Genomic DNA, 22,593 nt, shown 5'->3' on the forward strand with positions numbered 1-22,593 from the left:
CTTTCTGATCTCCTTTTCCTACAAGTCAATGTCCCAACCCTGAGATGTCAGGATTCAGAAACCTTTTCTTTAGCTCTGAATTTAAATATCCCCTAAGGAACGCCTTACAGTCCCTAAAGTCTTTCCTTGCTACCCCAGTCTTCTTTATTTACTTCTGTTGAACATGTTCCGTTTTCTGTGATCCAGCTACTGATATATTTTATCCTTTATTTTCCTCCAGTTTCATTCCATCAACAAATATTTTTATAACAGCGCTTAAGAATAATAATGACCAGAAGAACAGAATATTGCAAACGAAACTGAAGGCCACAACACAAAATAAACACAAAAACTCGCGATACTCATGCTCTATACTAATTGAAAACTGCCTCTTAATAGAGTCAGAGCGAATTTTACTTCGCTAGGACAGAAAGTAATTTAGATAGATGTGCAACAAAAAATCCCCACACAAGAACATGGTGCTCCGGTGTCTCTCCGACGCGCCGCGGACAGACGCTGCCCTGGGGAACGCGGAGCGGGAGCCTTCCATCGAGCGGCATTGTGGGAGAAAGAGGACAACGTCAGCTTCATTAAGCAAAAAAAAAAAAAAAAAAGTCAAATTTTCTTCTCAATAAAGATTCTTGAATTTGAATCTGAGACAGGCCTGCTGCTTCGCGCATGCGTAGAAGCCATCCCGCCGCCCGAATGACGTAAGGTGTCACGGAGCTCCGGGCCGGGCTCGCGCTGCCGCTGCTACTGCTGCGGTTGCTGGGGGTGACGGGCGGCCGCGAGGTGAGAAAGAAGAGTTTGTGTTCTGTGCGCGCGCAAGAGGAGGCTTCCTTCCTTCCTTCCCTCCCTCCCTCCTACCCACCGGTCGTGTTGGTGCCGGCTCCCTCCGGTCTCTTTCGCTCTCTCTCCCCATTCCCAGGTTCCGGGCTACCCGGAGACAAGAACAGCCGCCGCCGCCCCCCTTTAGAGGTGATTTTGGTGAGAGAGAGAGAGAGAGCAGCCGCCGGGAAAGGAGGCGGGGAGGAGGCCTGGAAGTCGCGGTTACCGCGTCCGTTGCTGTCAGGGAAGTGCCTAGCCACCTCCTTCGCGTCCCGCTCTGCCCCCCCCCGAGCAGGATACGTGGGGCTTTGCGCCCTGCCGGTAATCCCTAGGACAGCCTCCTCGCTCTCCTGCCCTGGGCCTTCCGGAAGACTCCACTCTCCCCAAGTGCAGGGATCCCAGTTTCGAGCGGCAGTACCCGGGTGGTGTTTTCCTTTTTCAGAGGCACGGCTGCACCCAGGGTAACCGTTCTGCTAGGTGCGTGAAATTGAAGAGCACCTTATCAGTATGCGATATATTTAAAAATAATAATCACACATGACATATCTTCCTCCCTTGTTTGTTCCCTGAATGAAATGTATTGGGTAATCGGTGGGAAAATCAAAACTACAAATCCATGCATTCAGTGGAGCAAAGTCAGGGCTGTATCAGCTTCTTCAAATGTCCTGAGATGAGGTGGTAAACGTATTTTCTGTACTGCATATAGCAATAACAATCCTATGAAATGCAGTGAAACAATTATTAAAAAGGCTGCTTCGAAGTGGCCTAGTGGTTTCTGCAATGGACTGTAAACTAGGAGGGCAAGGATTTAGACCCGAAAATATCTTGTAATACACCTGGATTTTCCTAGCATGTAGCCAGATGAACTCAGGACCAATGGATTATGCTCCCCTGCCAGCAGATGGAGACAGTGTCAGGTTTCAAAGCTGATGTCACCCTACATTCACCCTTGCAGTGACGTCAGCCCTTCAGTATCTCTCCGTCTCGGACATGTTTTCTCTTTGTGGGTCACTGTACCTTTTGGAAAAATGAAATTCTATTTTTAAATTGGCAAAAAGATTGAGCCTCGGTCTCCTGTGGTGATACCTAAAGATCCTTCCCCCAGTTGAGAATTCCTGAGGTGATTTCCGAGATCCATCAGAGGTGTGCCTTGGGCCGGTAGCCAGTTCATGGCGTGGACTTTGCTGCTTAAGCAGCTAAAAGGCAGCAGGCTCAGGAAGCCGAGCGCATCGGTGACGGCCAAAGCCCCCCCCCCCCCCCACAGCCGGAGACCATCTCTGTACTCAACCAGTAAGTGCTGAGCCCAGGTAAGTTTAAAAAAAAAAAAAAGATTTGCCTCCTGATTCAGATATGTTTGGAGGGGTTTTGGTAAGACTTCCTCTGGTCTCCTTGCCTCAGCGTACCATAACGATGTTGTTCCAGATCCCGTTGGGGTAAGGGGAAGTGGGCTTCTGAGCAGGTTGAGCAGCCTTTTGGTAGGCTATGCCCCACTTTAAGCTTGGTAGGCGGCACCATCTTGTGTGCATGTTGTATTGCCCTCCATAGAGCGTTGGTACGGGCAGTGCGTGTCAGCTCTGCACATGCGCCGTTCACGTAACGTTGCACGCGTACATATGCGCACAACTTTCTAGGTGCAGAATTCAAGTAAAGCTGGGTGCATGACCTGGCGTGTGTCTTGCTGCAGCCCACGAAGGCGCCTGAAATTTATGCGCATAAAATTTTAAGTGTGATCTGACTAAGCACGCAGTTACTGTCGCCAATGGCTCCAGCAGCAAAGAAACAAGCGCTTTCTTCTCTGTGCGCCTTGTCATATTAGGGCTGCAGGGTAATATGTCAGCACTGTGAGGAAGCCCAGGGATATTTGGCCTTCTCGGACTTTGCTAAGTCCGGCTCCTCCCATTCAGAGGATGGGTCTGCTGCAGCCTCAAGTGGAAGTACCTCTGATCTGAGTCATCCATGGGAGAGGGAAATTCGACACCTAACCCAGTATCTCCTGGGCTAGACATGGACCCAGATGCCTTCCCTTAGGTGGACTTTTTTTCAAGACCTTTAAGCCTTCGTACAGGCACAGTCTGCTACCTCACTTGCCCCTGTCCAGACGAAACCTCAGCTGTTAAGTGCTCTCTCTCCCAGTCCTATTGGCAGACCTTGAGGCATGCCTTGCCTCAACAAGGGTGTCCCTGGCAGGGACCCGGACGAAAAGGAGGATACAGACTTCTTGGAAGATGGGGAAATTCCCCCTGGTTTAGACCATGTTACAGTTTTTCCATAGAGATAAATTGCCGGCTCTGGTTTCCCAGACCCCGAAGATGCTGGGAGTTCCTGGGGTGGACTTTGTGATGGAACCAAAGAAGAATCCCATTCTGATTTCCCTAAGGAAAGAGGTAGTGGAAGAGAGTCTTCAGGTGACCAACAAGGTGACCTCCTTGCTTCAGGAATTCGGTTGGATCATAAATCTGGACATAAGCAGTCTCAAACCCTCCCAATCCTTGGAATATCTGGGAGTCCAATTTGACACCAAGCAGGGCAAGGTCTTCCTTCCAACTACGTGGATAAGGAGGTTGATGTCCTAAGAATTTCGTTTGATGAGCGCAATACGCCCGATGGTGCGGTGCTGTTATTAAGTTTTCGGTTTGATGGTGGCAACCCTGGAAGTAGTGCTGTGGGCGAGGGCACACATGCAGCCACTTTGGCGCTCCCTGCTGTGACGATGGAACCCACAGTATCAAGACTTTTCGATTTGCCTCCACTTACTGATAGAAGTATGCTTTCGGCTCCAGTGGTTGCTGCAGGAAGTTCATCTGGGCAGGGGTTTTCTCCATCCTCTCTGAACTGGCTGGTCCTCACAACAGATGCGAGCCTCCGGGGCTGGAGACCTCACTGTTAGGAACTGATGGTCCAGGGGCGTTAGATCAAGGTAGAGGCTGCCTGGAACATAAACTGCCTGAAACCCAGGGCAGTCAGATTGGTGTGTCTACAGTTCAGCCACATACTCTAGAGCAGGGGTGGGCAAGTCCGGTCCTCGAGGGCTGCAAACCAGTCGGGTTTTCAGGATACCCCTAATGAATATGCATGAAATAGATTTGCATACAACTGAGGCAGTGTGTATGCAGGTCTCTCTCATGCACATTGATTAAGGATATCCTGAAAACCCGACTGGTTTGCGGCCCTCGAGGACCGGAATTGCCCACCCCTGCTCTAGAGTCAAGTGGTCTGTGTAATGTCGGACAACTCAACAACGTTAGCCTACATCAACCACCAGGGTGGTACCAAAAGCCAGCAAATGTCACAGGAGATAGACCTCCTTATGGAATGGGCAGAAATACATCTACAGATGATCTTAGTCTCCCACATAGCAGGAAAAGACAACATCAGACCAGACTTTCTAAGCAGGAAGAGTCTAGATCCAGGAGAGTGGGCATTGTCTGCCAAAGCCTTTCAGCTGGTAGTAGATTGCTGGGGTCTCCCGTCCATTGACCTGCTGGCTGCATCTCACAATGCTAAGATTCCCAGCTTCTTCAGTCACAGAAGAGATCAGTGGTCCCTGGGGATTGACGCTCTCGTTCAGACCTGGCAAGAAGAGGAGTTACTATATGCCATCCCTCCGTTGCCCCTGCTGGGCAGAGTCATTTGCAGAATTGAGCATCACAGGGAATTAGTCCTACTAGTAGCTCCAGATTGGCCCAGGCGTCTGTGGTATGTGGACACTCCTGTTGAAGACCACCGCACAGGGACCTGCTACAGCAGGGACCGGTCCTTCACGAGGATCCGACTCGATTCTGTCTTACGGTCTGGCCCATGAGAGGGCTCGCCCGATGAAATGAGGATATTCGGCGGTAGTAATTGCCACCCTACTCTGCGCGCGCAGAAGGTCTGTACATCCCTAGCGTATGTGCGGGTCTGGAGAGTATTTGAGGCCTGGTGTGAGGAATGCGGTGTTTCCCCTCGGACATTCAAAATCCCACTAATTCTGGAATTTTTGCAGGACAGCTTGAATAAAGATTTGACCCTAACTTCTTGAAGGTTCAGGTAGCGGCTCTTTCCTGTTTCAGGGACGAGGTGCATGGAACCCACCTGTCGGCTTATCTGGATGTGGCCCGTTTTCTGAAAGGGGTGAAGCACCTTCAGCCACACCCCTACAATGGCCGGTTCCCTTGTGGAATCTTAATCTAGTATTGGAGTTTTTGGCAGGACTCTACTTTCGGCTGCTGCCCAGTCTTTCCTTGCATTTATTAACCTTGAAAATGGTGTTCCTGGTTGGCTATATGTTTGGCACGTCGCGTCTCTGAACTACAGGCCTTGTGTCGGGAACCGTTCCTCTGATTGACTCTAGGAGCGTTATAGCTTTATACCGTTCCAGCCTTCTTGCCCAGGGTAGTCTCAGAGTTTCATTTGAATCAGTTCATTTCGTTACTTTGCCTAAATAAGCACAAGGACTCGGAAGACTACTACCTCCTCCGTTATTTGATTGTCAGTAGGCTTTTGGTGCGGTATCTGGAAGTTTCAAAAGATGGACCACCTGTTTGTCCTTCACGGTGGAAGGAAGCAGGGCCAACCAGCTTCGTGGACTACCATAGGTTGCTGGATTAAGGAGGTGGTCACAGGAGCCTATGTGGAGGCTGGAAAACCATTAACTTTTCAAGTTAAAGCTCATTCCACTAGGGCTCAGGCAGTCTTTTGGGCGGAAGCTAGAGTTCTGGCTCCCGTCGACATCTGCCGAGCAGTGACGTGATCCTCATTGCACACCTTCTCTAGGTTCTGCCGCCTGGACGTTCAGGCCTGAGAGGACGCAGCCTTTGCAAGAGCAGTGTTAACCAGACCATGGGCAGCGTCCCGCCGTGATTGGGAGTAGCTTTTGTACATCCCATTGGTCTTGAGTCCTTCTGGCTACACGCTAGGAAATGGAGAAATTATTTGCCTGTTATTTTTGTTTTCCTTAGTGTAGACAGATGGACTCAGCATCCCGTCCACGGCTGCCCAAGAATGGTGCCAATGATTCGCCCATGGAGTGGATATCGATTCCAAGAGATTACGGGTAAACTGTCATCAGGTCCCTAGATCAGGGCATCTGTAATCTTAGTGGGGTTCAGTGTTTGGTTGAGTACAGTTACGGTTATCCGTTTTTAATCTTTTTTTTTTTTCCAATAGTATGTCCACAGTGACTTTTGAAGAGAATACTGAAGGGCTGAGGTCACTGCAGGGTTGTATCTAGGGTGAAGTCAGCTTTAAAATCTGACTCTGTCTCCATCTGCTGGCAGGGGAGGATAACCCATTGGTCCTGAGTCCATCTGTCTACACTAAGGAAAATTAAATTATCAGGTAACTAATTTCTCCATTTAAGGGTAATTGGAATTTCTTTACAGTTATGTATTAGTATTTGTCCTTATTTATCATATTTTATTGTGTTTGTGTTTATTTGAATTTAGTTAAACCGTTGTGATCTTCTTTTGGAATGGTGTATAAAATGCATGCATAAATAGTATGTTTTTAATTTAATTTTGTTATTTTTACTTTTGCATACTGTTACAGTTTCTTTGTTTTGTTTGCCACTTTGGGTGTGGAGTTTTTTTTCCCAGAAAGGTGGCATGTACATGGAGCTAAAGACAGTAAAGAAATGATCACTTGCTGACGCTGTTGGGTAGTATTTGCATGGATTGTAAAGGGTAGCTTAATTTCCAGTTTCTGCATTCTCAGCTGCATGTTGGAGAGCTAAAAGGAAACGTAATGATGTTTCTGTTGACTTTTCTGAGAAGTCCAGAAAAGGGAAGTTAATTTTAAGAAACCCCATGTGATACTGACCCATGCCAGAAATAGCTGACGTGATTGTAAATAGTACAAGACTCAACAAAAAGTCACCCTTCAGGCTGGGAGAAGCAACGTGATCGTGCTAGTACTGAATGACTTGAGCATGCTACGTTATGACTAATCGTCATTTCATCAGATATGGGAAAGAGTAATATTTTTTGTGGTAATTGTCCTTTTGATACAGTTTTACACATATTATAAATTATTTTCTCATAAATGCTACCATTACAGTGCTTCTCCCAAAGTGATTTCGCAATAGTGGACTGCCTGGCCAGAATTTGCTATCCCAAGGAGTTTACCAAGCTTGGAGATGTGGGATGTGTTGTATAGTACAGTTCATTGCCCCTAGAAAAGTGCTTAAAGTGAATCTGGGATCCAACCCCCCCCCCCCCCCCCCCCCCAAAAAAAAAAAAAATGAAATCCATCTATGTGAACCCATGAAAATACAAACTTTGGATAATATTTGTTTGTTCTGTTTTATTATCTGACTATGGACTTAAAAACAAGTTTGAGTAACATGTGACGAGGATGTACGTGTGTTTTTCTTGAATGTTTTCTGCTGCAGGAGCGCTTGGTATTCCAGCAAGATGGATTCTTCTGTTGGCCGACAGACTAGTGCTGCCTGCAATGTGCAGTCCCGCGAGTACAAGCTTGTAATGCTTGGAGCTGGTGGGGTTGGAAAAAGTGGTATGTTCCGTTTTATCACACCATGCTGACTCCAGGGCAGCTTTTTCATTTAACAGAAGGCTGCTCTTTGTATGACAGGATTGAGTGTAACGTAGATTTTAGACTTCCTAAAGGGGCAACACAGTTTCTCTGCTCTCCTAGCCATCTGCTCTGAAGGCCATTGCACGGCTTACTTTTTGTGTGAATGTGTTTGCTAGTTTTGCAATGTCTCTCCTTCCTATCAAAATCTCTCCTCGATGGCTTTAGACGTCGCATACTCTTTTGGTTTTCTAGTATCAGTTTTAGCCACGGTGCAAACCATTTGTGTTTTAGCTGGAATGCTTTATGGACTGGCAGGTTTTCAGTTAAAACTGCAGCTTGCCAACCTTTTGATTCCCCAAATCCTGTGACTGTGCATTTGATTTTGCAGAGAGCTATTGTTCTCCCAAAGCAGTGCAAACTCCAGGAAGCAAACAGGCCACAGCCCTATAGGCAAGACCGCTCTATTTCCATGGCAGTTTAGTAGTAGATTCTGTAGCACAAATCAGAAAATCCTGTGCCTGGTTCCCAAGATTGTAGAGCATGTTATTGCATAGCTTTGCCTAAGATTTTACAAGATTTAATAGGTGCAAAAAATACAGTTGTTTGCACCATTTTTAATTATTTTCATTTGAAAAACAAGTTTATATATTGTGGATGTTTATTTTAATGTTCTTTTATTTATTTTCCTTTTGGGATATTGATTTTTTTGGTTTCTTAATTTTCATTCCTTTCTATTCCTTCCTTTCATCTCATCTTCTTGTTATCCCACCTCCACTCTGTGTGTCCCACTCCCTCCCAAATGTTCCTCTCTTCTCCTCTGATTTCCTTCCATGGTCATCTCTCCCTTCCAGTCATCCTGTATCCCTCCTATCAAGCTCCTTTTGTTCCCTTGCACACCCCCGGTGGATTGGCAGAAAAAATTGGCACCAGGTAGGGGAAGCTTAAGAGTACTCAAATTTTGCTGTGGCCAGAGAACTGCAGGAAACGGGTCCCTGCTTTCAAACTGATGCTAAACATTTTTGCCCCATTAAAACAGGTCTGCCCCTCTGATTTGAAGTTTTAGTATTAGGTGAGAACAGTGGGTGCATGCGTGGTACCAATGCACCCTAGCTTACCGCACCTGACCTGACTATATGCATGAGAAATTTCAGTTGGATTTGGGTTTTGGCAAAGTTCCAAGATTCCTCACACTAAAACTCAGATTACAATGTTTGTATTCTGTAAATTCTTTAACGCTGTCCTGTCACTGATTTGTTGGCATGACGATTTCATTTGTCGTTTTTGTTCGATATTTGAAGCCCCTCCCCTGCATTTGATGTACTTGCTTTCACTTTGACTCCTAGTTTTTCTGGCTTATTGTCCTAAGTACTTTTATCTTGCAACTGACTTGTAAGATTTCTGTAGACCATTAATCAAACTTGGCTCAGTCTTCTGGACTGAGAGTCCATCCAGATGTGATAAATAAAAGTTGAAAAATATTAAGACAACAAGCTGCCGTGGTGTGGTCCATTACAGAGCAGCTGAGCGAAATGGGCTAGAGCTGGCATTCTGCTTTCTGGAAAGTCTTAGTAAGCATCTTGCACAAAGTGTGTGTCTGGGATCTTGCCTAATGCAGGATGTTCATTGGGTCTGATGTTTTGCTTAGAGAATTTTTTTTTCCTAGGCTTGGAAATCATACACTTATAGTTGATACCACTTAGCACATATTGGTCACACTACATCTTTACTTTTCCTGCTCTTATGTAGATGTACTTTTATTAAGAATGTAAATTACTGTACATGCAAGGGATTATTGCACTTTCCCCATTAAGGGATTTGTGGATAATGATACTCCCTTATAAATGCTAACACTATATTTTTTATGTCAGTAAGCAGGCTGAATTAGCCATGCTATTTGGGTGACGTCATCACGACGGTGCTCTGGCGGACATCCACATCTCCATGCTTACGTTTTTGAACTGTTGCGCCTGTGCGGTGCTTCCGGCGTAAAGCTCAAGCCTGGTCTCTTCAGTTTTTTTCCGCGCTCAGGTATGGACGTCTCTATTTCTCTCCACGTCTCTTCACATTCTTATCCCATTCTCTTCCCCAAACAGCACTTTTCAGTGCTACAATGTCGAACCCCCCAAAAAAATGGGATTTTAAGTACTGTCAGCGTGGACATATAATGTCCGTCACTGACAACTATAATTACTGCTACATTTGCCTAGGTCCAGACCATGACCAGGCAAAATGTAGGGACTGCGGCCACATGTCTTCAAGGGCAAGGAGACAGAGATTGGTGAAGATTGCTAGCCCCCGGGAGCGGGAAGGTGCTTCGTCATCAGGCGGTTATGTGCCCTCTCCGAAGCACTCCGTTCACTCCTCCCCGGGACCCAAGTCGATGTCACATAAGGTGGCCAGGAGAGCCTCATCGGAAGAGCCCAGGGTTAAGAAAAACCCGATTCCTCCAGGGTTAGAGGTTGACTCAGCACCTAAAAAACCTAAAATCACCTTTGATTTCGAAAGCTCCTGAAAAAGAGGCGCCGAAAGCGCTGTCGGAGCATATACACCAGACCAAAGAACATGATGCGTCGAAAGCATCGGAAAAGAAGCGTGCCAATAACGACTTGCACTCCGCACGATGCATCGACTTCCACTCCGTCGCATGATACATTGAAGGGACCCTTGACGCATGGAGCATTGGTGCGTCCTTCAACATTGATGCAGCTGTCAACACACGAAGCACCTGCACGATGCAGACTAGTCATTCTAAGTCCATTGCAGTCTCTACAAAGCACTCTACCATGCATGTGACACAAAAAATCAAACACTCGTCAAGAATCACACAAATCTCTGATCCTCTCGATTGACCCCTTCCAGGAGATTCTCTATCAGCCTCCCTGGGTATTGCCTCCTCCTAAACTGATTAGCTCTCGATCAGCATCATCACCTGAGGCCCAATCCGTATGTTCTGGCTTGTCATCCTGTTCACTCCTACAACACTTTATTCTTCAGGAGGATCTTTTACCGAAAGCTAGACTTCCTGACTGAGAACGGGGATCTTGGAAGCTGCAACCGTCTACCAAAATTTTAGCTGCGGAACTTCACCCTCGGGTAAGATGCTCCCATTCTCCTCAGGGAGAACGACACCATAGGAAATCTGATTCACAGGCAATTTTATTTCAACAAGCCATAGACCAGATCTCCTCTATTGTTAAGAATCTATTCTCAACGTTGCATCCACAGATTTCTCCTCCGCACCTTCCCGGTCCAAGTGGAGACGCAAATCCACCATCCAATCTTTCTCCTGGGGAGCAACCATCTCCAGCTCTGGAGGATCATCCTCATACAGTCCAACACACGTCACTAGTCAGTGACCATGGTTCTCCATGGGATTACTCTCCACAAGATCATTCCCTGGATAGCTCAACGGGAATACCCTCTGATCCTCCCAGAGGAGCCTTCGGACCATTCCTCTCCTCCAGAAGATCTCACCTACTCAAAATTTGTGGAAAAAGTGGGCAGTCTACTGGGAGTCCATAAGGTTCCTGACACTCGAGAAGAAGTGTTCGGGTTACTAAAGATTCTAGATGTACAAGCCCAAACCATCAGCTCTTCCATCACATAAGCTACTTGGACTCAGTCCTGTCCAAGATGTGAGAGACCCCTCAATCAATTCTTCTAGTGTACAGGATGTTAGATTTTTTTTTTTCAATACATATTTTATTGATTTTTCACAAAGTATTTTCACATACTTTAACAGGAACAGACAAGATAGGTATTAGAATCAAAAGAAAATATACAATAAAGAAAATAAGACAAATACCTTTCTTACAACAAGGAAATTATAGAAATGACTGGCCTGATACATTGGGAGTTAATAGGTAAATATCTAAAAAGAAAAACTGGCATTAATGGATATGTCGGATTACATATTCATGATTGTCACATTTCTGGCCTACAGAAAGAACTTAAGTTGCTCTATAATTGTAAATACATAATTTTCATCTTTACGCCTTATAAGACACTGACAAGGATATTTAAGTACAAAGGTGTACCCTAGAGTTAAAACTTGGGGCCGCAGACCCAAAAACGTTTTCGTCTAACCTGAGTTGGTCTAGATAAGTATGGAAAAATTTTTACAATTTGGCCATGGAAATCTACACCCATGTTTAGGAAATACTTTTGCATTACTTTACTAACGTCTCTTTCTGTGACGAAAGAGGCCAGCAAAGTTCCCCTATCTACAATTTCTACAGCCGAACTTTCAATAAACTGAGTTAGATTTTCCAAAGCTTCCAAGTGACCCCGCTTCCTGTTCTTTTCATCGATGTAGTCAGAAAATAGGCTTTATTTATCATAGGAATTTGAGCTTGTTCAAATTTTAAACATTCAGAAAAATACTTTTTCAGTGTGCTTTGGGTATTCTCACCCAAAGCCCTAGGAAAATTGAGAAGTCTCAAATTTAAATACCTTGTAAAGTTCTCAAGGTATTCCAATATCTTTAATCAGCTTTACATCCACGACTTGGACTTTCTGTTCAACTTCTGTTAGTCTATTTCCCATATCTTTTATTTGTCCTCCCAGGTTTTGATTAAGTGTTTGTACTTCCATTTCCACCTTAGAATATTTTCTTTCACAGACGATAGCTATTTTAACCAGATTAGCAACCGTGTCCCATAAAGTATCCAGTGTGACAACTGCCGGTTTTGGGGGTAGTTGAAATAACTCACCCCCTGCCTGGGCAGTCGATATTCCAGCCGTTCCAGTGCTTGGGATTCCTATATCCTGCGTTTTTCTTCCTCAGGATCAACCGGAGACACTGCTGTATCCAGCCCCTTCAGCTCTCCAGTCCGTGCTGTTTCTTTCGGACTTGAGAAAAGTCGCATTGCAGGCACGGTCTCACTCTCTCGGCGTCCTCCTCCCGTCGGGTAAATGACCTCATCTCCCTGCGCTGCTTCGAGGGATTCCACCAATGTTGCTGGGGCCAGCAGCAGCCGGCAATCGGGGAGACTGAGCGTGGTTTCTCCTGGCGATGGAGCTCCCTCTCCACACACTACAGCGGAGTTTTCGTCTCCATTCCGCTTTGACATCGGGGCTGCATAGGCAGTGATCGTTTTCTGGCCACTAAGTAAGACGGGCTCAGGGGGGTATACCCGAACTTTACCTTTTCGTTTAGCAGGCATATTTTAAGGAAAATTAAATTTCTCTCCTGAAGAGCGGCAACCCATGCAGCTGCTCACGCCGCCATCTTGGCCAGCCAGTCCACAGGATGCTAGATTTAAAGTTTAGAGTACAAAAGTCGGCCACATACAGTGTTGTTCAGCTTCCTCACCAATCAGTTGTGGAGTGGAGATGAAATGGGCGAAGAAGTCTAGACTGCATTCTTCCAGCCCTCCATTGAAAGAGCATAAAATCCTAGATGACTATGCCAAGAAAATGTTTCAGAGCCCTATGTTAATGTCAAGAATTCAACAGCACCGATTTTATATGGTGCAGTATGTCTACGATATCTTAAAACTGCTGAAGCCATTTTTACACTCTGAATTAGGCCAACTGGTTACACCTCAGTCATTCTATGACCTGCAGGAAGATCTGCGCCACCTCCTCAGGGCAGTATATGAATCCTTTGACACTTCCGAACATCAGCTACTGCTGTAGTGGCTCGTCGAACAGCCTGGCTCCGCTCTAGCTTGATCAGAAGATGTACACAGAAGCTAGCCAATCTTCCATGCTTTCCAGACAACTTGTTAGGGGAGAAGCTTAAGGATACAGTGGCCCAATTAAAAGAACAGAACGAAGCTGTCAGTCTCTTTCAGCAATTTCTGACTCTCACTCTTTGACACTACTATCAGCAGTACAGGAAACTATATTATAACCAGCAGAAACTGTACACATTTTTTTCCGACTTACAGACCGCAGCAGCTTCAACCATTCCAGTAGCCACGTACCCAGACTCAATCAGCTCCATCTAGAAGCCGTCCAAGGGATAGAAAATAACAAAAGATGTCCCAGCACTTGCTTCAAAAAACTCTATAATCTTTGTAAAGAATGCCAAACCACAGCCTTATCTTCCAGTGGGGGGCAGGTTATCATCCTTTGCCAACAATGAAGTCACATCACCTTGGACCAATGGGTCCTTCAGATTGTCCGTGAGAGTTATTACCTGAATTTCCTATCGCATCCTTCTCTTCCATGACTTATAACCCATTTCAAGGATTCTTCTCAGTCACCTCTTCTGGAACAGGAAATACATGCCCTTATACATCAAAAGGCCATTCAAGTGGTGCCCAAGCATCAGATAAATACGGGTTGCTACTCCCAATACTTCCTTATTCCCAAACGCTCAGGGAGTCTCTGTCCAGTTCTGGATCTACGCTCCCTAAACAAATATCTTCAGAAAGAGAAAGTCAAGATGACCTCCCTCAAACTTGTACTTCTTTTCATTAAGGAGAACGATTGGATGTGCTCGTTAGACCTCAAGGATGCTTACATCCACATTCCAATACACCCTTCCTGTTGGCGATTCCTGTGAATTCCAGACACTACCATACAAAGTTCTGCCCTTTGGTCTATCCTCGGCTCCCAGAATCTTTACCAAGTGTCTGGCTGTGACTCACCTAAGGCATTGCATCAAGGAATCTGCCTATTTCCTTATCTGTATGATTGGTTGATAATTTCCCACGACCAAATGTCTCTGTCACAATCTAGAATCTCCTGCCTGGAGTCCCTGGGATTCCTCATCAACTACGAGAAATCGGTATTCAAACCAACTCAGATTTTGCAATTTATAGGAGCCAGAATAGATTCTATCCAATCTCGAGCCTTCCTTCCCCAAGAAAGGATCGATCATCTTCATCACTTCTGCACGGACTTGCTCCTCAATTCAAGGATCATGGCCCATCAAGTATTAATATTACTGGGTCACATGGCAGCAGCCATCCATGTAGTATCTCACACTCATCTTCACATGCGCCATCTACAATGAGGACTAAAAGCATAATGAACCAAATATCTTCAACCAGTGTCAACTCAGATAACCATATCAAACTCCATGAAGAAGGATATTTATTGATGGTTAAATCCGGAAGTCCTAACCATCCAATGACCTCTCTGAGATCCCATCCATACTCTCATATTATACACAGACGCTTCCTCTCAGGGTTGGGGAGTACATCTATTCCATTACAAGACACAGGGTCAATGGGCGAAAGATGAAATTGCTTAACAAATAAATCTTTTGGAACTCAGGGCCATGAGATATGCCTTAATGACCTTTACACATCTCCTACGAGGTTATACTGTCATGATTCACATGGACAACCAAGTTGCCATGTTTTATGTAAACAAGCAGGGAGGGTCAGGTTCCTGGGTTCTCTGCAGAGAGGCAGTATGGATCTGGGATGGGCCCTCAATTCAATAACCTTGAGAGCCACGTACTAACCAGGAATAGCGAACACCTTAGCCAACCATCTCAGCAGACTGTTTCATCCCCACGAATGGTCTCTCAACCCATCAGTAGCAGACCAAATTTTTCTACACTGGGGTTGGCCTTCGATAGATCTTTTTGCCACAGAACGAAACTGGAAGGTTCCTCACTTTTTTCCATAGGCCTAAGCTGTCTCAGAAGGACACAAGATGCCTTCCTAATGTCGTGGTTGACAAGTCTTTTTTTATGCGTTCCTCCAGTTCCTCTCATCTCAAGAACAGATCAGAAAATGATACGAGACAAAGTTTATATGATACTCATAGCACCCATGTGCCCGAGTCAACCCTGGTTTGCTTATCTGGTGCAGTACTCCGCGACCAATCCCTTAGATCTCGGTCAAAACCCAGATCTCCTGACTCAGGAGGAAGGGTTTCTTCTGCGTCCTCTTCACTTCTCCCTCCACTTGACAGCCTGGATGTTGAATGTGAGGCTTTACAAACCTTAACACTTTCAGCAGATATCCAAAGAATTATCATATCAGCAAGAAAATCTTCAACCAGACGCAATTATTTCTTTAAATGGAGAAGATATGCTGACTGGCGTCAGAATTGAAACATTAGCCCTTTTTCCTCCGCACCCACAGAAATCCTTTCCTACTTACTACATCTGTCTAACGCGGGGTTAGCAACATCATCAATTAGAGTTCATCTAAGGGCTATTGCTGCTCATCATGAAAGGATCAAAGGCTCTTCAGTAGCTTCTCATCCGTTAGTTTAACGTTTTATGAAAGGACTTTTTAATCTTCATCCTCCAGTCCGCAACCTCCAGTGCCCTAGGATTTGAATGTGGTTTTATCAGCTCTAATGAGAGCCCCTTTCGAACCACTTCAGTCTGTGCATTTGAAGTATCTCACTTGGAAAGTGGTTTTTCTCAAAGCAATCATCTTGGCTCGAAGAGTCAGTGAGCTGCAGGCATTAGTTCACTTTTCTCCCTACTTGCAATTTTACCATGACAAAGACGTACTCAGGAATAGCGAACACCTTAGCTGACCATCTCAGCAGACTGTTTCTTCCCCACGTTTGTGCCTTAATTCGTTTCAGCTTTTCACATTAATCAAGACATTTCATTACCCATCTTCTTTCCCAAACCTCACAGGGACAGAAGAGAATCTCTGCTCCATAATTTGGACTATAAAAGGGCTTTGGCTTACTATAAACTAAGAACTCAACCTCACCGTTGAGCCTCACAATTGTTCGTCTCATTCATCCCTAACTCGCTAGGAGCAGCAGTTTCAAAGAGAACAACCTCCAACTGGATCTCAAATTGCATTCGCGTCTGTCACTTCTCAGCACAACTACCCTTATCCACTTCAGTCCATCGCTCATCAGGTGTGGGCCACAGCATCCTCTGTGGCGCATCTCCGTAATGTTTCTACAGAGAACATCTGTAAAGCGGTTACTTGGTCATCAGACCTGGCTGTTTAAACAAGCATTCCCGGACACCAACTAATTCTCTTACCATCAACCATACGTTATCCAGCCAGTTCTACACCTTCTCCATGTAAATATCTATAGTTAATGTTATAGCTATTGTAAATATCTTCATCTAATGTTATCCTCTCCTTTTTTTCTCTTCTCCCAGTTCTATCTCCCCTGTTATTTGTAACTGCCTACTTCCACACTAACAGGTTACTCAGTTGTTCATTGTACACCCCTGTTATATGTAAACCGGCATGATGTGTTTGTATCATGAATGCCGGTATATAAAAATCTTAAATAAATAAATAAATCAGTACACACCTTTACCGCACGTTACTGCCTTGATCAATTATCAGCTTCAGACAGTGGTCTGGGAAGAGCAGTTTTTTTCAAGTGTGCTTGGCCGACGAGACTTGACCAGGGGAAGTAGGAAAAAACCCAAACTCAATCGTGTTGCATAAATGCTTAATGGTTCACCAGCCGACCTCATTATACAAAGTTTTCTTTTTTCCTTTGGGCTTGGGACTCCCATATAGTCTGGCTAATTCAGCCTGCTTATCGACGGAAAAGAAGCAAGTTTGCTTACTATAAACTGTGTTTTCCGTAGATAGCAGGATGAATTGGCCTTGCATACCCTCCCTGGACGTGTCTCCTGTCCCAGATTTTCCATCTTTCTGCCATCTTCTAGCTTTCTCACTAACTGAAGAGACTGGGCTCGTACTTCGCATGGGAAGCACCGCACAGGCGCGGCAGTTAAAACACCGTTTACGGTAAGCAAACGTGCTTCTTACAAGGAGCTGAATTAAACCTACCTAATAGCCAGGTCTTTTGGAAATTTCTCTTGATAGTACTTTGGTAAGAAGTCAGCCTGCATTTGAATAAAAGACAAATGTTTGCTACAGTTCTGACCATCATTGATCGCCTTGGCGATTTAACAGTTGCAATCAATAGTCGTTACCCAGATAGAGCTATTAAAACTGAGATACCTACTCTCCTTTACCATTGACACTGGCTTTCTTCTTGTTGGCAGCCATGACCATGCAGTTCATCAGTCATCGGTTTCCTGAGGACCATGACCCTACCATTGGTAAGATAGCCCCTCCTTGCTGGCCATGCTTCATAATACATCTGATACTTCAAACATATCCATTCTCTGAATGTACTTTTTATTAACAAAGGGTGGGGGTAGGGCTGAGTGTGAACTTGGAATTTCTTTTCCTTTTCTTTTAATGAAAATTCAAGAAAATGAGTTTTTGGTGCTGGGCATCTGATGTGAGCCAATACTGAATAAACTTGTCCCAGACACCTTTACATTTATTGTCCTGCCCTTCTGTATGCAAACTCTGTGTAGCTCTGACATGCACTTGTTTGTTTAGTAGGCTTTGGAAATTAGTTTCAGAGAAGCAGATGCAGAGTTTAGTGACCATGCCTAAGCAGTGGTCATTAATAGAGCGATTAAAGGTGTTTATAGACGTTGATGGGGAAGGAAATACTGACACCAGTTAGTTTTTTGAGAAAATGTGCGTTCAGATCGCAGGGATTTATTTTTGTGGTCCTTCATTTGGTAAAGGGCATGTAGCTGAATAGATACCTTTTCCCTCTCTTTTAGAGGATGCTTATAAAATCCGGATTCGGATTGATGATGAGCCAGCAAACTTGGATATCTTGGACACAGCTGGACAGGTATGGCAGGACATGAGGCACTGACAAAAAAATATGGCGCAGTCCTGCTGCTTTCTTTATGAGGTCTTTTATACATAATTTAAAAAGTGTTCATGAAGAAGTTTTTCTTATGATGGGCACGTGTATGTTCCTGTCAGTGTGAGTGAAATGTATTGTATATTTCATGATGTTGCATCTAAAGCATGGTGAGACTAGGACAGTAACCATTCTGTCTGCAAAATCTAAATTGTGGTTCCTTTCTGCTTTCAGGCAGAGTTTACAGCAATGCGGGACCAGTACATGAGAGCAGGCGAAGGATTTATCATCTGCTACTCAATCACGGACCGTCGGAGTTTCCACGAAGTGCGGGAACTGAAACAGCTCATCTATCGGGTCCGGCGCACAGACAACACGCCAGTGGTTCTTGTTGGAAACAAGTCAGATCTGACCCAGCTCCGACAGGTAATGGATGCAGGAATGAATGACACAAATGAAGAGTGCTAGTAACCAAAGTAAAACACATCTTGAAGGATTTTTTTCTCTTCTGCTTGCTGAGTTGAGGGTTGCTTCAGAAAATTACCTCCCCCAATTTATATAGAAATAGAAAATGGTGGCCTATCCACTTCTGCTCAGCTTTATAGTCCCTTCCCCTTTGCTTATATCATGCTTTCTTGAATTTAGATACTATTTCACGTATCCATGAAAAGTATTTCCTTCCTTAGAGCACGCCCAAGTCTGCCTCATTCCAGAGCCCCCTTTCCATTAAAAGACCTGCCTCTTGTGCAGTTATGCCTTTGAAGCATTAAAATGTCTCTATCATATCTCCCTTAGCCCCAATTTCCTCTAGGGTATACAGGTTTAGATCTTTGTCTGCCTCCACATGCTTTATGATGAAGGTTGTTGACCATTTCAGTAGCCACCCTCTGGCCCGACTCCAGCCTGTTTATATCCTTATGAAGTTGCGGTCTCCAGCATTGTTCACAGTATTCCAAGTGAAGTCTCACCAGGGACTTAATACAGGGGCAATATCACCTCTTTTCTTACTGGCTATTCCTATAAATCTAGGTATCCTCCTGGCTTTTGCCATCGCTTTGTCTACATGTTTGGCGACTTTGAGATGATCAAATATGATCACCCCCAGATCCTACTCTTGTTTCCTGCATAGGAGAATTTCACCCATACACTGTACCACTCCCTCGGGGTTTCTGCTGCCCAAATTCATGGCTCTGTATTTTTTAATATTAAATCTTGGCTGTCAGACTCTAGATCAGGCGTGGCCAGCTCCGGTCCTTGAGAGTTACGAACAGGCCAGGTTTTCAAGACGTCCACAATGAATATGCATATGAGAGATTTGCATGCACTGCTTCTGTTGTATGCAAATCTATCTCATTCATATTCATTGTGGATATCCTGAAAACCTGGCCTGTTTGTGGCTCCCAAGGACCAGAGGTGGCCACTCCTGCTCTAGATTATTACATAAGAACATAAGATTTGCAATGCTGGGTCAGACCAAAGTCCATCAAGCCCAGTAACCTGTCTTCAGCAGTAGCCAATCCAGTTTCTCTTTGCTTAGTTTGTGGCCAATGCAATACATTTTGCAGAAAGCGGGCGCTGACCTTTCAGCGCCCGCAAAGGGGGGGGGCATGCAATATGCAAATTAGGGGGTCACGCTAGCAAGGAGGCGCTAGGGTCGCTTGCGCGACCTTAGCGCCTCCTTGCTAACGCGACCCTGCGGCGGCTGCCTGTTATGAAGACAGACGCTGTAAACTCGGCGTCGGTCTTCATAAATCTGCGGTCTGCCAAGGTTTGGTTTTTTTTTTCTATTGAAGAAGTACCGAAAAGCAGTTGTTTCTGTTTTTCTGTACTTCTACACGCGCTTAGCTATTGACGCCTGCTCCAGAGTAGTTGAATCTCAAGTGGATTGTGATATATTGCATGAGGACCTTGTGAAACTGGAAGATTGGGCATCCAATTGGCAGATGAAATTTAACGTGGACAAGTGCAAAGGGAAAAATAACCCTTGCTGTAGTTACACAATGTTAGGTTCTATCTTAGGAGTTGCCACCCAGGAAAGAGATCTAGGCGACATAGTGGATAACACATTGAAATCGTCGGTACAGTGTGCTGCGGCAGTCAAAAAAGCAAATAGAGTGTTAGGAATTATTAGGAAGGGAATAGTTAATAAAACAGAAAATATCATAATGCTTCTGTATCGCTCCATGGTGAGACTGTACCTTGAATATTGTGTGCAATTCAGGTCACCGCATCTCAAAAAAGATATAGCTGCCCTGGAGAAAGTGCAGAGAAGGGCAACCAAAATGATAAAGGGGCATGGAATGGCTGCCCTATGAGGAAAGGCTAAAGAGCTTAGGGCTGTTCAGCTTGGAGAAGAGATGACTGGGGGTGGGGGGATATGATAGAAGCGGTTATTTACTCTCTCAGATAATAGAAAGACCAGGGGGCACTCCATGAAGTTAGCAAGGAGCTCATTTAAAACAAATTGAAGAAAATTCTTTTTCACTCAGTGCATAGTTAAGCTCTGGAATTCATTGCCAGAGGATGTAGTTAACAGCAGTTAGTGTAACTGGATTTAAAAAGGTTTGGATAAGTTCCTAGAACATTGGTTCCCAACCCTGTCCTGGGGACCCCCCAGCCAGTCAGGTTTTCAGGATATCCACAAGGATTATGCATGAGAGAAAATTTTCATGCCCTGCCTCTATAACATGATGGACCCTTGGTCTGACCCAGAATGGAATTTATGTTCTTATCAACCTGCCAGTATTCTAGAACATATCAGGCCGCAACTATATAGCCGTGAAATCAGCTTTTACTCTGTCTCCATCTTCTGGCAGAGGTGCATAACCCACTTGTTGGGATTGACCTACCCTTCACTGAAGGAAAGGAAATTGAGGTGAGTAGTAATTTCTCCTTAGTTTGTTTGCTCTGCTTGCCTTGGACTGACTATCGATCCTAGTATTGTGTATATTTGGTCTGTGGGTATATTTCTAGGAACTATGTGACCCTTAGTTGTGAGGGGTCTGTGTCCCTAGAAACCACCAGGGGATAGCTTGCAGGCGGGGAACTTGTCCAGAGGCAAGCTGAAAGCCAGTTGGTGGGTGGGAGGTTGCCCGTGTAGAACAGACGGGCTTGTGCAGTGTTTGGTAGGACCCTCCAAGTGGGTACGGTGTTACCCTGAGTGGATATTAGTATCGTGTCAGTTTGACATTCTGCTAGGGCAGCGGGTCTTGTTCTTGCGGGGCCAGATTGTAATGTAGGTGGTGCATTTTCTGTCTGGTAGGTCTCTAAAGAAGAAGGCACGGCTGTAGCCCGAGAGTTCAGCTGCCCTTTCTTTGAAACATCGGCTGCCTTCCGTTATTACATTGATGATGTGTTCCATGCGTTGGTGCGGGAAATCCGCAGGAAGGAGAGGGAAATGGCGCTTGCCCTGGAGAAGAAATCCAAACCAAAAGCCAGCGTCTGGAAGCGCTTCAAGTCGCCCTTCCGAAAGAAGAAGGATTCGGTGACCTGAAAGGAGGAAACTGAATGGAGCTTGTGAACTGCACTGTCTGACCAAAGCAGTCCTTTCATCTGAACCCCTGAGCACTAAGATTACACATCCTTATGATTATCATAATTATCCTAAATAAGAAATCATATCCTACAGGAGATATTTCTAGGTTATTTTATAAAATCATTTCCCCTCCATGTCTAAGACTTAACTTGACCTGCTACACTGGTTCCCTGTTTACATTTTGATACTGTAACTAGCTGGGCATACTTCATGTCAGTGTTACCCTCTGCAAGGGGAGTTCCCACCTGTCTTCTACATCATCTTTAGATTTCCTCCTTTTAGATTTTGTAGGGATTTTAGTCATCGCTTGTCTCAAGAAGGCTTGTTTCTAACTGAACATGCTGGCTCAAGCCAGGGAATTATCAAAGGGTTACAGAGCTTTTTCCCTCTAGGTTATTACCGGTTTAAATTCAGCTCAGGTTGCTAGTGACTTTAAAAGGTGGCTTAGGTGAAATGAGATAATGCTCTTAGTCCAGTGCCAGAGGCCATAGCAGAAGTGTTCTGGGCATGGACGCTGTCCAGATTCATGAGAGTCTGCAACTTCTGCTGTCCACCTCGTCACTGGTTTGTGACCAGGGCCCCGTGAGGGGACCAAAACACATCACCCCCCCCCCCCCATCAGAAGTGTGATATTCGGCACTGAATGGAGAGTAACTTGTAGAAAAGTTCCATCCCAGGATGGAAGATCAGACACATTAGCTAATGACAACCCCTGATCCCACTAAGTGCCACATTCCTTTTAAACTGGCTCATACTTTATATTTACAAAGTGCCTTTTGTCCAGATGAAATCCAGAGTTGGTTCTAGGCTCTAGCCTTCCGGTTGCATGCAACATGTTCAGCTGTTGTTTGAGCGAGGGGAGGAAATGTTTCAGCTGGGCAAGCTGAAGGCAGGAAATGATTAAATCCTGATGGAACTGCGCAGTAGTGTGCTGTGCTGCTTGGAGATTTGCCCTTGTTTCAAGGATAAGGTAAGGACAGATCTGCAATAAACTTAAAACATTTTAGAGAGAGATAAAATAAATGATGGTTAAATTTATCTTAAAATATAGATCCCTTTTATCTCCCAGTTCAGGGTTTTCTGCTGTAAAGTCTACTGTACTCATCTGCGCCCATGACTAGTGAGTCCTGTGATAAACTTTCCTCTTCTGGCCA

At 45.0% G+C, this 22,593-nt stretch overlaps 1 protein-coding gene across 2 annotated transcripts; it reads left to right on the forward strand.

Annotated features, from left to right (window-relative positions):
* The first annotated feature begins 639 nt into the window (after nt 1–639).
* RIT1 (Ras like without CAAX 1) lies at nt 640–22,055 on the forward strand. 2 transcript variants are annotated; one of them, XM_029580460.1, is made up of 6 exons: nt 640–771; nt 7,178–7,299; nt 17,237–17,293; nt 17,816–17,889; nt 18,139–18,330; nt 21,167–22,055. In XM_029580460.1, the coding sequence occupies exons 2-6, from the start codon at nt 7,200–7,202 to the stop codon at nt 21,395–21,397; spliced, it is 654 nt and encodes a 217-aa protein (XP_029436320.1). In that variant the 5' UTR covers nt 640–771; nt 7,178–7,199; the 3' UTR covers nt 21,398–22,055. The 2 variants fall into 2 exon arrangements, with proteins under 2 accessions (XP_029436320.1, XP_029436321.1); XM_029580461.1 differs by lacking the exon at nt 640–771 and adding an exon at nt 1,003–1,284.
* Nucleotides 22,056–22,593: the final 538 nt, after the last annotated feature.

The sequence above is a fragment of the Rhinatrema bivittatum genome, chromosome 16 (assembly GCF_901001135.1).
Source record: "Rhinatrema bivittatum chromosome 16, aRhiBiv1.1, whole genome shotgun sequence".
In the NCBI taxonomy this organism is placed as follows: Eukaryota; Metazoa; Chordata; class Amphibia; order Gymnophiona; family Rhinatrematidae; genus Rhinatrema; species Rhinatrema bivittatum.